At 52.7% G+C, this 16746-nt stretch overlaps 1 protein-coding gene across 1 annotated transcript in view; it reads right to left on the bottom strand.

Annotated features, from left to right (window-relative positions):
- OLFML2A (olfactomedin like 2A) overlaps positions 1–16649 on the bottom strand; it is a 31505-nt gene extending 14856 nt beyond the window's left edge. Inside the window, exon 1 of the mRNA XM_024214509.2 lies at positions 16492–16649. Within this exon, the coding sequence (XP_024070277.1) occupies positions 16492–16560 (69 nt within the window). The 5' untranslated portion in view covers positions 16561–16649. The remainder of the gene's footprint in view (positions 1–16491) is intronic.
- Between the last annotated feature and the right edge of the window lie 97 nt (positions 16650–16746).

Below are 16746 nucleotides of genomic sequence, written 5' to 3'. Positions count from 1 at the left end.
CTTCTGAATCAGAGGCCAGTGCCCTCTCCCCAGAGCCTGTCTGTGTCTCTCAGCCACGGCTGAGCCGCGCTGCACAGCGGGGAACTCCTGCCTTTGACAGCTTGTCCTTGCCCTACAGCCACAGCCGGTGGGTGGCCCTTGGCTGCACGTAGGGCTCGGAAGGCCTTGCTTTGGCCAACTCTGCTTCACTAGCTGGGGGGTGGGGCAAGGCTGCGGCCATGTTCCCCTCTTGTTCCCCTGCCAGCAGACATCCCTTCTTGCAATGTAATCCTGGGCACATGTGCGGCTGTCATAGAGACGATTCCCACACACCGCGATCTAAAGCAAGGACCTTTAATCTCCTTTGATGCCCTGGATCTCTCTCTGCCTAGCCTGGCTGACAACATGGCACATCATCTCTGACCCGGACAGGGAAATCCACCTGCCCCAGCGTCCCAGCTCCACGGGTCACAGCAGTTAAACCACACAGCACCACCCCTTGTGGCTGTGTGCGCGGTTTACGGTTAGCATTTATTTGACCTACTTCTGTGAAGCTTTTTCTAGCCTACTCTAGGATTTAGCTAACCTGGCAGCGTGTGCAGAGAGCGCCTGCATTCCCAGATATAAGGATACTGAGCTTCCGTTTCTGTAGCACCTTTTCATATCAAATGATTCCAAAGCCTTGACAAACTTAAACCAATACAAACGATACACAGGAAACTTTATTCACCACTAAAATGCAACCACCACGGGGATGGAAATCAGCTCCTGTTTGAGAGTGAACAGCTTCACGCTACCGTTTAAGGCAGGAAGTCAAAGATCATACTGCTCCCAGCCAAGGTCCTGACCGATTCTGTTCAGTGAAGAGCTCAGAGTACTTTCTGGCCAGAATTCTCTCTGACTTCCCCCTGCTATTTCAATTGGAAACAATATTCATCATCACTTCCTGCCCTAACCTATAGTGTAGGGCTGAGCGCCGCTGAACAGCTGCTATGCTTCACCCCAGAGGTGGCTGCATTTCAGTGGTGGGCAAAGTGATTCCAGTATGCATCTCTGCCCTTCTAAATGATTTGTAAAGCACTCGGGAGGTTTGGGGGTTAGCAGGTGCGTTAGAGACATTAGGGGATATTACTGCCCTTGGAGAGATCCAGCTCAGACACTCATTACTCCCAGTTCCCTGTCTGTAATTTGCTTTAGGAAATGGACATTCAGTATTCATCACCTGTTAATTATTAGCACTAAGCTGTGTGTCCTCCACATTCCTCACCCCCTTGCCACTTGCATGGGAATGGAGACTCCAAAGGCTTCCAATGTGGCACCTCTCGGAGGAGCATGCGGGGCCCACAGACCTCTGTTTTCTGTCAGATCCCTCTCCCCTTCCTTGGTTCCAGCCTTGCCTCCCTGGCTGAAAACCTGAGCTGGAGCCAGTAATTGAGAGTGATGTGTGCGCACACACGAATCACACAGGGCTTGGGGCCTAATCAGCCACATTCAAGCTTCTTCCAATTACTGGTCTGGAAAAGCTACTCAGATGATCTGTAGGAGGCGGAACAAGCTGCTGCTCTCACTGGCTAGCTGATGAGGTGTGACACTGGCAGAGGATTTAGAGTTGGCGGTTTAGCTTTAAGCATTCAGTGCCACAGGACCATGTTTAAAGTCTGGTTCTGCTCAAGCCAGTGATCCAGAAAAAATGGCATGTCAGTGCCCCACGTTTATCCCCTCAGTGGCCTCTCAGCTTCAGACAGGTATTCCCAGCTGCCGGCTCAGCCTGAGTGGTGGAGCCTCGACTGACCTAACCCCTCTGCTGCACACCGTGCGCCCAGCCATAAGGGTTCAGGAGGCAGCAGGGAGCCGGCATACCCGAGGCAGAACAGAATCCAAGTGCCTTTTCCATGGCTAGGTCTGCACTGCAGGGCCAGCAGGAACAAAAACTACTGGCCATACTTTCAAAAGAGCTCCACACCCAGCAGATCCCACTAGGGATCCCGGAGAATGCTTCCGCCTCCAAACGGAGAACAATGGGAGTTGCTGGGAGCTGAGCACTTTTGCACTGGAGCAAAGTCAGACCTGGCGCATTGAAATCAATGGAGCTGCACTAGCCCCTACCCATTCATACAGGGGCTCATTTTTCAGTGGGAACCCCATTGCAGGACAGTGGCATTTCAGGCTCCAGCACTGTAGGGAGTAGGCATGATTGATAAAGGCCCGTTTTCAGACTGCTGTGTAACTCTCAAAGCCAGCTAGGCAGCAGGCCAGGCCCAGCAAAGGGCACTGCACCTTTGAAAGGACTTGCTAGTCTCAGGAGATGCCAGGGTCCCAAGCCTGGTCAGCAGAACTGGCTTCCTAGTTTAGGCAAGGCAGAGTGAAAGCTTAAGGGCTGTCCCAGGCCTACAGTGTCTGCTGATGCCTGAAGAAGAGTAGGTTCCTTCACAGGGTATTGCACAGAAACCATTGGGAGCAGAAGAGGGTATGGAGGCTGCTGCTGCACATGGCGTTCATTCCTGCAGCACAAGGCTGCCCTGCAGACGGCTGTTTATAGAGAATACTGTTCAGTGGCAAGAGATCCTAGAGCGAAGGCTGCTAGAGAAACCTCAGGGACCAGCGCAGGGGCAGGAGGGAGTTGGAATCTTTCTGCATTCCTCAATATCATCTCAATTCACACAGCGCTGGGTTGGCACCAAGGTCATTTTCACAACTGTGAATCCGTAAATCCCAGCCAAGGACAGAGTCCAGCCTCTTCACATTGTGTTCTCATGGCCTGGAGGATCTCCCCAGCCGTAAGCAAGTTCTCAGCTGGGGTAAATGGGTGCAGCTCCATGGAGCTGGGGCCCACTGTGGCAACAGAGGATCTGGCCATATGTCTGAGGGGAGAGGAGTTAAGGGGGTGTAAACGTTTCCATGCCCTCAACCTTCATTATTTTTCTTTATCGCAATTATGGCCTAGTTACAAAAGGGTGAGTGACAATTTCCCCAAGGAGTGCAGGGGTGTATGTGTGTGTGCACGTGTGTGTGTGTGTGTGTGTGTGTGTTTTGTGGGGGGTGGGGATTGGAATTCTTTTCCCTGTCAGTTTTGAAGCTGCTGTGGGAACGCAGCACAAGGGCCGCTCCTCTGAATAAGGGATCTGAGTCCATTACAGCTGCTCTTCTTGCAAACCGTCCACGCACAGCCAGAGAGTGTTTTCCTCATATCTGTGTTAGGTTTCCCCAAGCCACTAACCACACCTCGTGCTACATAAAACTTGACATTTTTCATGAGTTATGTATGTAACAAGCTGCTTGACTCATGCTGAAATCAACAGCAAAATCATGGAGCAGCCGGAGTGAGCTCCATCCCTTTCAGATAATAAAGTGAGGCTCACTAATTGGTAGGGTTGCTTACTGACCTTTGAAGAGCTCACTGGAACTCCCACCTCCTAATCTCCAAATGACCTGCATTTCCCAGGAACCAGGCCTCACGTGGCCTTTAAACAATGCTGCATTTCCTGACACTTCCCCACCCCACTGAAGCTAACAGGCCAGACCCAAAAGGTGCAAGTCTCTGGGAGTGCTGAGCTCTGATGCTGACATTATGCCATGCAGCGGGCTTCACTGCTGATGTGCTTCAGTGGAGTAGCACAGCAAGGGGATTGGAAACAGATGTGCACATCTTCTATCCAGAGTCCTGGGAAAACCCAGGCCTGTCCAGATACTGGAATTGCCTGGTGGGCAGCAGAAACAGCAGTGACTGAGCTGCCCTATGGGAATACCCAGAGAAGTGCCAAGAGACCACAAGGAAAGCAGAAATACCAGTGTGGGACAAGCAAGTCACCAATAGGGTCATTCAGAGCGACCCGGTCTAAGCCACTCCAGAGGAGAAACGCAGACTTAGTAACCCATAGCTCTGTGCCACACTTTCGGTGAAGGTAGGGTGGCCAGATGTCCCGATTTTATAGGGACAGTCCTGATTTTGGGGACTTTTTCTTATATAGGCTCCTATTACCCCCCACCCCTGGTCCTGATTTTTCACATTTGCTGTCTGGTCACCCTAGGTGAAGGATCATGTGGAATGGGGGGACAGTGGGAAAAAGCCTCCGGCAAATAATTCATAGCATTCAAAGCCCAGCTCCGACTGGATGGCATTTGTGACCCTTTTGTATTTGCTTCCCACAAACAGAGGGGCTGTCAGGAACTGCAGCACAAAGGCTGAGGCTAAGGTCAACTGCTCGGATATTCATGAAGGCTGCCTAGAGCCAGCACAAGGTCTAGGTACCACCTATGTCCCACTACATCCCCAAGTGCCTTGGCCTGTCCCGGCTGTGATCTGTCCCCCGACCCAGCGGTGAATTCCGCTCAGATTCTGAGCTGGGACATTAGACCACTGACATTCAAGCGGCACTGGTTAGCTGCACCAATCCAACATCCAAGCTCAAACTTCACACACTGCCCCTAGCCCATTGTGGGGGGGGGGGCAAGTCCCCAAACCATGAGGAGAATTTTCCTGTCAGTTCATGGACGAAGAAAAAAAAGGAGGCAAATATTTTGCTCATTTCTGTCCACCCAACTCCTGAGCAAGGCCAGTGTCAGAGCTGGGCTTGGGCTCAGCATTCCCTGGCTGGGAACAATAAACACAGGACAGACTTCCAAGGCTGCAGCCAGCTGCAATTCCTCTGCGACAGACGTCTTTATACCAGCGGCTCGGATCATGTCCTTTGCCTGAGGGGTCACTCTCATTGGGCCAGATTCAGCCACAAATCTCAGTGGTCTTACGGCAGCTTGCAGTGGGGCTGGACAGAGCCCTTTGCCTTCATATCATACATCAAGCAGCCTGTCAAGTGCAAGATGAAATTCAATAAAGAAAAGTATAATGCACTTCGCTTTGGAAGGAAAATCAAATGTACAAGATGGGGAATAACTGGCTAGGCAGCAGTACTGCGGAAAGAGTCTGGGGCTTAGAGTGGATCCCAAACTGAATACGAGTCAGCAATGTGATGTGGTTGTGAAAAAGGCTAACATCATTCTAGGGTGCAACTCTGTCCTGCTCTGCTCGGCACTGGTAAGGTCTCCGCTGGAGCACTGTGTCCAAGCCTGGGCGCTGGGGACAAACTGGAGATAGTCCAGAGGAAAGCAACAAAAATGATCAAAGGATGAGAAAACCTGACCTGTGAGGAAAGGTTAAAAAACTGGACATGTTTAGTCTTGAGGAAAAAAACCTGAAAGGGGACCTGAAAACAGTCTTCAACTATGTTAAAGGCTGTTACAAAAAGGACCGTGATCAGTTGTTCTCCATGTGCACTGAAGATAGGACAAGAAGCAATGGGCTTAAGCTGCAGCCAGGGAGATTAGGTTCGATATTAGGTAAAACTCTCTAACTCTAGGGGGAGCTCAGCTCTGGGACAGGCGTCCAAGGGAGGTTGTGGAATCCCCGTCACTGGAGGTTTTTAAGACCAGGCTGGACAAACACCTGTCAGGGAGGGACTAGGTTTACTTGGTCCTGCTCAGCACAGGTGGCTGGACTAGATGACTTCTCGAGGCCCCTTTCAGTCGGACAGTTCTGTGACTGTGAGGACTCTGTCCTGGCTCACTCTGGCTCATCCTAGAGCAACATCTCTGGCTTGGTTAACCTTAGTGAAGAATCTCTCTCAGCTGACAGCAGCAGCGGAGCTTAGAGCCTCCCGCCAGGGGTGAGCAAGACTTGCACGTATGTCCCCTCCTTGGCCAAAGCCTCCGAGTGCCCAGGCATGGAGCGCTAGCTGTCCCCAGCACAGCCCACATGTGGAGTACAGCTGGCACCAGCAGGAGCACGCTGAGCTGCAGCAGACAGGAGAGGGAGGTGCCAGCTTCTAACTGGGTGCCAGTGTGAAGACTTGCTCTGGATCTGAGACGCTGTGGCTGCCCAGAGCAGCAGATCTACAACGAGCATCAGCATTATCAGTGCTGGGTAGAGATGGACCTGAACTTCCGGGGAATTTGGGTTTGGATCCAAATGTCACAGCTGGCCCTGAGTCCATGACCCTTTCTAGCAGAGAGATTAAGCAGTGCAGCATATTAAGTGCGGAGCCACTTCCTGCCAAGTCTCGCAAACTAACTTTAAGTCTTGTCCTCAGAAGAGAGATAAAACCCTCAGTAAACAGCTGGAATCTGCGTGGAGCCCAGTTGGAACCATTTGTCACCCACTCTGATCCTCATCCGCTGGACAAAGCTTGCTGAAGTGGTGCCATAGCAACAGCCCTTCTGAACGGCGCTGCTCAGCATAAAGGAAATGCACCGACCTTTTATCTCAGTCTGTGGCACCCGATCCCAAACCCGTCCTGGCCAGGAGCAGGCCAGTCTCCTAGCAGCTGCTGGGATTTTCATGCCCTTGCCATGCCACTGAATGTTCCTGCGGAGGATCTTGAAGAATGATGTCAGAGTGTTTCAGGGAGGAGGGTAAATATTCCTCAGCTTTTAAAACGTATTTAATTTTTACAAAAGATCAAGTGGACAATTGATGGCATGTGTGGTGTGTATTTCAGTGTGGGGAGGTTAATGCTGGTGTTTGAGTGAGGCCCTGTGTGTGTCTGTGCAGGCCTCAATCAGCAGGTACTTGTGTGTGTAGCTGGGAGCGTGTTCAGAACTGTGTGTGTAGCTGGCAGTGTGTTGGCGTGTGGATGTGTGCGCTCTGCAGGGAGGTTGATGCAGCTGTGCATGTGCAAACATGTTTTAAAGCCAGGGCTTCATGTAAAGGGGCTGAGCTGAGCTTGGCTGCACAGACCCAGCAGCCGGGGCCTTTCACACGGACAGTGTCAAGTGCACTGGGCTGCACTGCAGGGCACTCCACACTTGGCTCCCATCTCACTGGGAAAGGCGGAAATGCATCAGAGACTGGAGCCAAAGCAGTGCTCCGAAGAGCAAACAAGGGGCGGATCATGCAGAAGAGTCGGAGACCCGGGAAGGCAGGGATGGTGCCCAGGCTGGGGAGAGTAATACTCTTTTTAAAACGTGGACATGAGAAGTGGACACAATATTCCAGGACTGGTCTCACCAATGCTGTAAACTGGTAAAATCCCCTGGGATGAGGAGGGGAGGGGACTTTGGGCTGGGAGACAGAGATTGAGCGAGGGAGACTGGGACTGAGGCTGCTTGACTTTGAAACCTTTTAACGTCATTTTTGATATGTAATATATAATAACTTTACACACACGCACATGGTAACCAATAAAGCTACCCCGTTGGGCCCAATCCATCCCCAGAGTAACTGCACAGAAGCCAATGGAGTTAATCCGATGACAAATCTAGCCATACGCCACCTTCTTTGGTAGCTGGCCAGGGCTTTTTGGCCCCTTCTCCTCTGCTACATGCCACTGACAGCCGTCCAGTTACCTGTTCTACTGAATTAAAAGAGCCAAACCACCATTGTTTGGCTAGTGCACTGAGCGCCCAGCCCTGCACCCCCGCTCGGCTGAGCACCCCACCGGCAGTGCTCTGGCAGTGGGATGATGGCTGGTGCAGGCCCCTAAGGGCAGCGGAGCAAAGCCGCAGTGTTCCACTGCTGCCCTTGAAATGAATGTACATTGTGCCCAGTGTCCATGTGCGGCTGCTTCTCCTCTTGTCGCTGGGCACCGGGTGTCATAAGGTGACTGAAGTGACGTCTCCCTCACTGGGCAGCACCCACGGGCAAACAACGGCTGGATAATGGAGCTCCTGGGTGCTGAGCAAAGATGCCTACCTGCACCTCTCACCAGCATCTTCAGTCAGCTGTGCCCACGTGAGCGAGCGGGATCGGTGCTGGAGCAGAGTGCCTGCCTCAGCCATTTCCGGGGGACAGCCCAGCGCGGGTTTGCCGCCGTTTCACACACAAGCCCTGGAGGCATCACATCCGCCAGACAGAGCCAAGGGGCTGCTTCCCTCTAATCTCACATTATGTGGTGTGACTCCAAGCACTCTGTTTGCTTAAATGATTTAAACTGCTGCGGCAGTAAAGCCAGGACACAGTGCTGGAGACGACACTGTGACAACAGGGTCACCATGTAAGGCGGCTCCATTGTCCCTCATTACAAGTGACTAAAACCTACAGACATTGTGTATCCAGCTTCCACCAGTGCCACGAGCCCTTAATACGGGAGAGAACATTTACAGGAAGACTCACTCTGGGTCAGCGAGAGCATCGGTGACCAAACGCGAGCTTTGTTGGGGGCTTTGCTCAGAAAGCCGCCTGACCTGAATCCTACATAGCACAGACGGCAGTGCTGGCTCTTTGACCAGGGTGCTGTAACCACGAGGGTCTGGCTCCTTAGGGGAGCAAAACCACAACTCACCTATCTGGAGTTATTCTCTAATGCCTGGCTGAGAAAACAGCGAAAGCCTGTACATCCTGCTGCTCTCCCCGGGGTCAAGCAAAGGGAGGGTGGCTCACACTGGTAATAAGAACTGAACTCACCCGGGGGACAGGAATTCTAAGGGGTATGTGGATATAAGGTAATAAGAGCCGGTTCCAAGACACGGATTATCACCGAGAGACCTCAGCCAAGCTCAGGCCCCATTGTGCAAGGCACTGTACAGACACCCAGACCCTGCTCTGAAGAGCTTACAGTCTACACAGACTAGCGAGACAAAGGGTGGGGGAAAAGGTGCATGATTATCCCCATGCTACTGATGGGAAACTGAGGCACAGAGCGATTAAATGACTTGCCCAGGGTCTCACAGGGAGTCTGTGGCAGATCTGGGAACCGACCTGGGGTCTCAAGTCCCAGTATATGCCCTTCACCCCAAGACCCCCTTCCATCAGACCCCTCCCTCCCTTGTGAACGTCTGCAGACCATGCGGGCAGGAGATAGGTGTTCGGAAGTTCTCCAGATTTCTGGGCCCACCCATAGCAGGTGATGTGGTGCTGACCAAGGCAGATCCATGAACAATATACAAACCTCAGACTCACTGGAACTATTTCAGCCTATCTCCAGGCAGGACTCATTAAAACAGCCAGAGCAGGGCTCAGATCCTAAGTAGGCAGAGGCCTTATTGCTATGACTCATATGTAAAGCCCTTCCCTATTTCCATGCCAATCTCACCATGTTTACAATATCACTGAGATCATCATGGCCAAGAAATTGTAACCCAGGGATTACTTTCCCCTGCGTGGTTGGGTCTTCCCGGGCAGCACAGAAAACATCTGCAAGATTCCCACAATCTCTAGTAAACAAACTGCAGTGCCAGGAGCTTTCATTCATTAAACAGAGGCAAAATGTTTCCTGTGTTTTGCATTTCAAACAAGCCTCCCCCTTTTCATCTGGAAACCCCAGAAAAGAGGAGGAGAGTGGGGGACATGTCACTAGATAGAATGAAACCAGCGGGGAGAGCTGTAAATTTTAACAAGCTCTAATAAGCCCCTTGCTAGGAGTGTAGCAGGAGGAGGACAATGGCAGGGGGGAGACACGGGATAACGCAGCTGGTCAATGGGATTCTTTTACACAAACACAACTTCTCACGGTTCCAATATTTTCCTTGTGCGTGGCCCTCTGCCCTCCCCATGGCAATGGGGCCTGTTTATACAAACAGCCATGACGATTCACAATCCCGCAGAGGGCCATTTCGTCCTTCCTGGCACAAACAGCCGGCGCTCCTTCCACTCTCTCAGAGGTTATTTATTTTTGCTTTAATCAACGTTGTCCATCATCTCACACGGGGGCTTGACGGACGTGGATCAGTTTGCACGTGCGATTCAGCCGGAGGCCAGCTTCCCTCCCAGCTCTACACATTCTGTGCTGACTGGGTACACTGGGAGCTCCAGGTTTGCCTGCTTAGAGCCCATGTTTCCAATGATGAACAGAGCTGAAACTAACAACGTGCAACAAAAATACCCCTGGAACATCTGAATGGGATCCCGCCCCTTGTCAGGATGGATGTGGTGTCTCAATTAACACCTCCAGGGAGGAATGACTCCCGCTTCCTGTACTAAAGCCACCCACTCTCCGTGGAGGAATCGAGCAGCCGCTCTTGGCTCTCACGGCTGGGCTGGGCTGGGCTGCCCTTGTTTGCTACTAGATCTCCTTGGCAGCTTTGTCCTTCGAGGGTGAAATTCACCCCCGGACGGAGAGCCAGACCAGCCATTGCACTTCTGTGGGCCCTAAGTGGGGCACAGGCCTTCCGCTGGCCCCCCTGCCCAGGAGTGAGTTGAGTGAGTTATTACTTGCATTACAAGAGCACCAGAGGACCCAGCTGAGATCAGGGCCCCACCGCGCTAGAGACGGCCCTGCCCAACAGAGCATTGCCAGCAGATGGCTGTAGTGTAGAGCTGGCCACAGCCATCACCCCTAGTGCTTTTTAACCTGCATTTGAGCAAATCGCTCCCTGGATCGGGGCCCCCGGGCTCTCTCCGGCTGAGACAGACAAGGGCCACTTGCCAGGAGCCCAAGGGCTGCACCAAATTTTCAGCAGCCCTTCCGACCATACCTCCGCACAGGCAATGGACAACATTGTTCAGCTCACATCAAGATGGAGTTTGGCACATTGGGCCCCGTAGCTTCCGCCGGCTGCACCTGTGGCAAAGAGAAGGGGGACTGCAAGCGGTGCCAAAGCCCCTCGTAGGCTGCCTCTGGCTAAGCTTTGCCCCCTCCACCTTTGCTGTGTAAACTGCTTCTGGGCAGGGAACCGGGGCATTCTGCTTTCCTTTACAGAGAACGCAAGGCTTTGCCTTTTAAACAGCTTCCTTCAACAGGAACCAGGAGTTCTATTTATACAACAAGGCCTCCCTATAAACAAGGAAACCTTAACAAAAACAACAACTCTCTGAAGTTTATTCCACAAAGGTCACTCAGCTGCAGTGCGTTGCACCCACCCGAGAACCCATCTCTGAGCACAGCCCCCTCCTGGGCACATCGCCCGCTCAGAGGCGTCTGGGAGGCTGCAGTGGGCACTTGCAGAGGGGCTGAGCTCAGCTGATATCACTATAAACCCGAACCCTGTGTCAGATGGTTGTATTAAAGCCCCCCCCCTCTCCCTGAGAACACGCAGATAGGCCATTAAACCATAAAGGCCCTGACGTAAGCAGATGCCATTTCTGCTGAAGCTAGTGGGAGCCGAACCCAACTGCACAAACGATAAATTTGGCCCAACTTTATTCAACGACGACTGTTTGGGGAGTAAGCAGTGCCGCTGTTGGGCCCAAACCATTCCTTCTGAGAGCCAGCCGCAGACCGCTTATTTCCTATACAACCAGCACATACGACTGAAAAGAACGGAGCCAGACAGCCAGTCTGGGGAGCCACAGACATGTGGAGTAGGATACTCTCCCACGCCATTTACTCCAAATGACTTGGGTGGTTAATGGGAAAGACTAAGGTGTCCTGCACTGGTGCAGGTGTTTTTAGCCAGCTGTCATCCCTGGTGGCAAGGGAATCCCAGGCTGGACTTTTGTGCCCAAGAACAGAAAAAAAACCCGATACTCAGATTCAGACTGAAACAAAAGGAGGGAGAGCGTGCACCCTGGGCAGGGTTCCCTTGATGGGAGGTGGAGCATTTGCAAAGTCAAGCTGTTCAAACTGACAGTGAAGAAAGAGAAGCAACTCAGCTCTGTCCCCTACGTGTTGCTCACTTGGCTGCTTGTATTATTTGCTGAGGAAAAGTCAGCAGACAACGGAGCTGTGTTGAAAGAAACCCTTCTGCAATGCCTCTCCCTGCAAAGCCAGAGAACGGGCAGTCGGAAAGGTCTCCTGGGTGTGCAAGGGGTTTGTAGACAGGACAGTGTCCAACTAATTTTAGTGAGAAGAAGTTCTCATCCTTTTTGATCCCTGCACTTCACTATCCCCCCCTTCCCCCCCCCCCCCCGCAAGAGATACATTTTGTGGCTTGCTTATTCCTGAATGGAGACGCTCCCACAGTAACGGTGGTATCACATGAGACATGGGTAAGAGCCTGGGTAAGAACAATGCTTTGTCCTGTGTCCTCTAGACGTGAGAATTTGGGGGCTTTCTGGCAGATTTTTGTTACGTATGTAAATTCTCCCATCCTGTGTAAGTGTAAGAGTAATGCAGCTGGAAGTGGATCCAACTAATCAGTGCTCCCTCTTTACTTTGTGTCACTCATTGCTCCAGATACCTACAATGTTGCCTTCTTCAACAGAAGACCAGATGCCCCTCACTCTGGAGAAGTTCCAGGTGGGGAACGCCACTGTAGTTAGGGTTCTCCCCTTTCTACTGCAGGACTCTAGTGACTTAGCCAAGTGGTGTTTAGGTTCTCAGTCCTCAGCATGAACATCTAAGAGACGCCATTATTTTGAGAGGCACCCTTAGTAATGAAATCTCCCCCAGCTTCTTTTATTCCACAGGCAGGGGACTGCCTGAAAGGAACAAACACTGTGTCGACACTTCTGCAGCACAAAGCAAGCAGCTGTACTCCCATCCCGTGCAGCTGTGGGCTGCTGGAAGGATGTTCTCATCATGTGGTGGAAACCGTGTAATTCTCCTCTTCCACCTCCTACCCAGCATTCATATGCAGGCTTGGCACAAACCGTTCAATGCCATGTCGTCATGGCCCACCAGGGTCTATGAGAGAGACTACGTGCAACAGAGGCAGGCTCAATGACACCAGAAGTGGCAGCAGCACCACCTTAATCTGCATGGTGTCCTCAGGTGCAGAGCACCTGGAAAGCTCAGGCCTTTTCTCACCAGTCCATGAGGGCAAGACCCTCCAGACTCACTCCATCTGCCTACCTTGGAGAAGAATCCCTCTTTTGTGCTGGGCATAAGGAAGCCAAATGTTACAGAGCAAGAGAATCTGCTAAGTGCAGCCAACTTCGAGTGCCTGGATTCCTTAAAGAGGAATCTGGAAAACTTCCCTGTTTATACACCTGCCATCTTTTGACTTATGCGTCAGAGGATGAGGTACCCAGGAGGCAGCTTGGACAACTAAATTTATTCCTGAAGCCTGGACTAAATCCTGGCTATCTGCGAAACATCTGTAAGTGACACATCTGGTTACCAGCTGGCATAGCCAGCGAAATACTGCACAAGCTGAGTGCAAGCCAGGCAAAGTAGTGTGCGCACTGCTATACAGCCCTCTGCAAAGCTTGCCACAGGCTAACATGCTCCTTGCACAAAGGGGCCATGCTATTTCTCTTCAGATGTGTGGGCACTTGGGCTAGGACAATATTTAAATCCTAACTCAGCTCTCATGTGGGTGGCCAATGACTGACTCCTATTAAAATCACATGAGAAGTATATTCTCATGGCTGCAGTTTTCAGCTTAATTAACTTCATATGAAAAGCAACTGAAGTCCTTAATAAACAGCAGGATGGGATTTTCAAAGGCACCTTTGGCAGTTAGGTGCACACTTCAGCAGGGTGTGGGTGGACTCTTTTGAAAATCTCATCCAAAGTCCCTGTTCCCTCTTAAGCAACCCCCGCAAGCCCATGTTAGCAATGTTCCAGTCACTTCAAAAAGAACAGATGCCAGTACTAGCTGTGCTTTAGCTTGATGGCATTAATTGTTCTGGGAAGGCCTTTGGCTTTTGTAATTCTCCGCAGGCGTGCCGGCATTCACAGTCATTTCTGTAATGACTCTGCTGGTTTGCACAGCTTCTTGTGGCGTAATTGTTACAGCCCAGTCCTGGGCAGTAGATTGGAGCAGTGTCAGTGTACAACAGTAGCTCCTTAAGAGTGACAGGCAGTGGGAAATCCAGAGAACAGCGTGCCTGGTAGTCACGTCTGGTTCCTCTCCACACAGACCTTTCCCATCCCCAGTTCTCTCCCCCTCCCCCAAGAGGAAGTGTCTCAGGATGCAGGCCATTCTATTTTGACATTAAAAGGGTCTAACAACAGAGCTTACAACTGCAGACCCCAACTACTAAGGCAGGGGTTCTCGAGCTTCATTGTACCGTGACCCCCTTCTGACAACAAAAATTACTACACGATCCCAGGAGTGGGGACTGAAGCCTGAGCCCACCGAGGGGGGGACAAAGACAAAGCCTGACTCCACTCCTGGAGGGGCTCAGGAGCCTGTAACCTGAGCCCTGCCACACAGGGCTGAAGCCCTAAGCTTGGGCAGTGGGGCTCAGGCTTTGGCCCCAGCAAGTCTAAGCCAGGCCTGGCGACCCCATTAAAACAGGGCCGTGACCCACTTTGGGGTCCCGACCCACAGTTTGAGAACCGCTGTACTAAGGGATCCTGGTACTTTCTAACCCAACAAACGTCCCCATCTTGACATCTAACGACCAGCTTGTCAGTCTTTTTTTACATCTTTGCACATGCAAACTGAGTAGCCGCTATCTCCAATTAGCCAAATACACACTTGACAAACAAGCAGCCGCGACTCTGATTCTTACTCTGTTTGGAATTTGGTCTCACACCAAACATTCAACTCCACAGTCTGTCCTTTGTGGATGTCGGGATGCTCACACACTTGCTCACACTCCTTTCATTCAAGCTTGTGCTGGTGGCAGTAAGATTAAACGTTTGCTGGGGCCAAATCACTGCATCAAAGAGTTCACCTCACAATACTGCACAACCAGCAGCCGGCATGTTTTGATAGCGGGATTATTTTCTTGTAGTTCAATTCCAGGCACAGTTTGTTTAAGCAGCTTCCAACATTTCTCTCTCTCTCCCCCACCCCCCCCCGGAAAACTGTGTGTGAGCAGGGGGTGTTGTTTCACAATCAAAGAAAGCTCATTCCTCACTGCCTGGGCTTGCTGTGTAGGGGACTTGTGAGCGCTTCACACAGCCACAGGGTTTCACTTAAACTAAAGCAGAATGTCTAGCCTCCACAATGTCATTTTTTCAGAGGAAGATGGGGGTTCTAGAGGCCAAGGTCAGGGATCAGGGATGGATGCACTGTATTTCTTCATGAAAAGCCTTGTGTGGGGCTCACACTTCCAAGGACAGCTGGACAGCTCCAGAACTTATATTTGCAAATCCAGAACTAGTGGCCACTCATGAGCACAAGAGGTCCCAAGATGTGTTACAAGGTTTTCCTTCCCCACAAGGGGTTGAGCCTACCAGTTTTCTTTCGCAGCACAATTAAGGTCATCAAGCTAAAGCACAGCCAAGATTTGCTTCTGTTCTTTTTGAAGTGACTGGAACATCCTCACTCAGGGTTTCCCACCTGCATTTAGGAGCCAACAGACCACGTGTGTGAAAATGGCTGCCTGTCCTGAGATTACTCTGGACTCTCTTGCACTGGGCAGCCAGAAACCTGCACCCTGCACCCCCTGAGTGGATGGAGGGTCAGTGACTCCAGAGCACCCCGAAGTGTCTTGTGTCTGAACATCATCCCTCCAGCACCACAGCTGCTCTCTGAGCCGGGGCAGCCGTGCTGCTCTAAAGGAAGAGGGTCTGCTGGGCTGGTGTGGGTCTCAGCACAAACCCAGGACAGAACAAACACAGAATGCCTCAAAGCGCAGCTCGGGCCAGTCAAGCGAGCCTGATGCAATGCCATTCAGACAAGAGTGCATCGAATGAATCCTACCAATGGTAGAATCTGATTCCCAGTGACAGGGCACAGGAGCAAGTCATGCTTCACGTGAACATGCTCATGTGGGTGCCCAACTTGGGATGAAAAGCAGTGGAACTGCCCTGATTCTGATGCTTGGGAGAAGGCCGCATAGGGGCATTTTATGCCAGGGCACAGGCTTTCCTACAGCTCGTTCTGGGGCAGTGCAGGGAGTGGGGAGAGTGGGAACGCTGGGGCTACAAACTATGTGGCGCCATTAACCCAAACCGCAGCATGACAACAAACCACAGCCTCTCTTGTTTGGCTCACAGCTGTCTTTGGCAAGGCAACTAATAAATCCCATTGGAATTCACTGGTCCCAAATCTGCACTTTGGTGATTCAGTCTGAATAGACTGAAAAGTGAAAATGGCCTGGCATGAACCGGGGCAAGCGGGGGCTCCCACTCAGCCAATGAAGGCGGTCTGGGGGTGAAGCTGGCCCTGAGTATATAAAGGGCATGATAACCTCACAGATTGTTCATTAGGGTCTCAGCTCCTCCGGTTTCAGCAGGGAAGCACAAAATACCCAGCCGAGAGGGAGGAGAAGTAAAGTCAGAGCTGTGATGGGACAGCAAGAAGGGCCTTTCTGGCCTCTTTGTGTGAATGATAAACACATTGGTCTGTAAAGCACAGACACCGTGTGTTTATTTAGGGATTCCTGGGTTGTTTCCCCCTCTTTTTCTGTGTGTGTGCCCTGGTCTGTCCGTTCACACGGCGCGAAGGCCAGTTCTCCATCCACTCCAACGCAGCCGGGGTTATTCCGCACTGCACCCACCCCCCACCCACTAGCGCCAAAGGGCAGCGCCACCCTCCCGGACCCAGTTCTCAGCCACACCGGGCAGCTGCCCACTTGCCACGACCCAGTCCCGGGGCCCGTCCCGGGGCCCCTCCGCTGCAGCCGGGACACGGCCGCGGGCCCAGGGAGCCCCGTGTGGACACACGCCGGGGCCCTGCCCGCTGCTCCCCGCCGCCAGCAGCGAGCGAGACGTCGGGGCTTTGCCACCCTGCGCCCGCCAGGCACCTGCCCGGACCCGCCCCGCCCGCGGAGCCCGCTCCCGGCCCGGCCCGGCGCCTCACCTGGCTGGCGGCCTGCGCGGCGGCGGCGAGGAGCGAGAGGCGCAGCACGGCCAGGCCGAGCGCCCCCATGGCCGCGGGGAGGTGCGGGGCCGGCCCGGCCGCAGAGCCCGTCGCTCACGGCCGCCTCGTGGGCTCTGCGCCGCCCGGCCCCTTCCAGGCGGCTCCACCGGGGGCAGCGGGAGGCGGAGCCACGAGTGACAGCCCAGGGCTCGCCGCCCCCGCAGCCCGCCGGGCTCCCGGCCCAGGCCCGGCCCC

Source organism: Terrapene carolina, unplaced genomic scaffold, assembly GCF_002925995.2.
Source record: "Terrapene carolina triunguis isolate 2854851 unplaced genomic scaffold, T_m_triunguis-2.0 Scaffold238, whole genome shotgun sequence".
In the NCBI taxonomy this organism is placed as follows: Eukaryota; Metazoa; Chordata; order Testudines; family Emydidae; genus Terrapene; species Terrapene triunguis.
The sequence above is the reverse complement of the archived record's forward strand: the minus strand, read 5'-3'. Positions and strand labels throughout refer to the sequence as shown.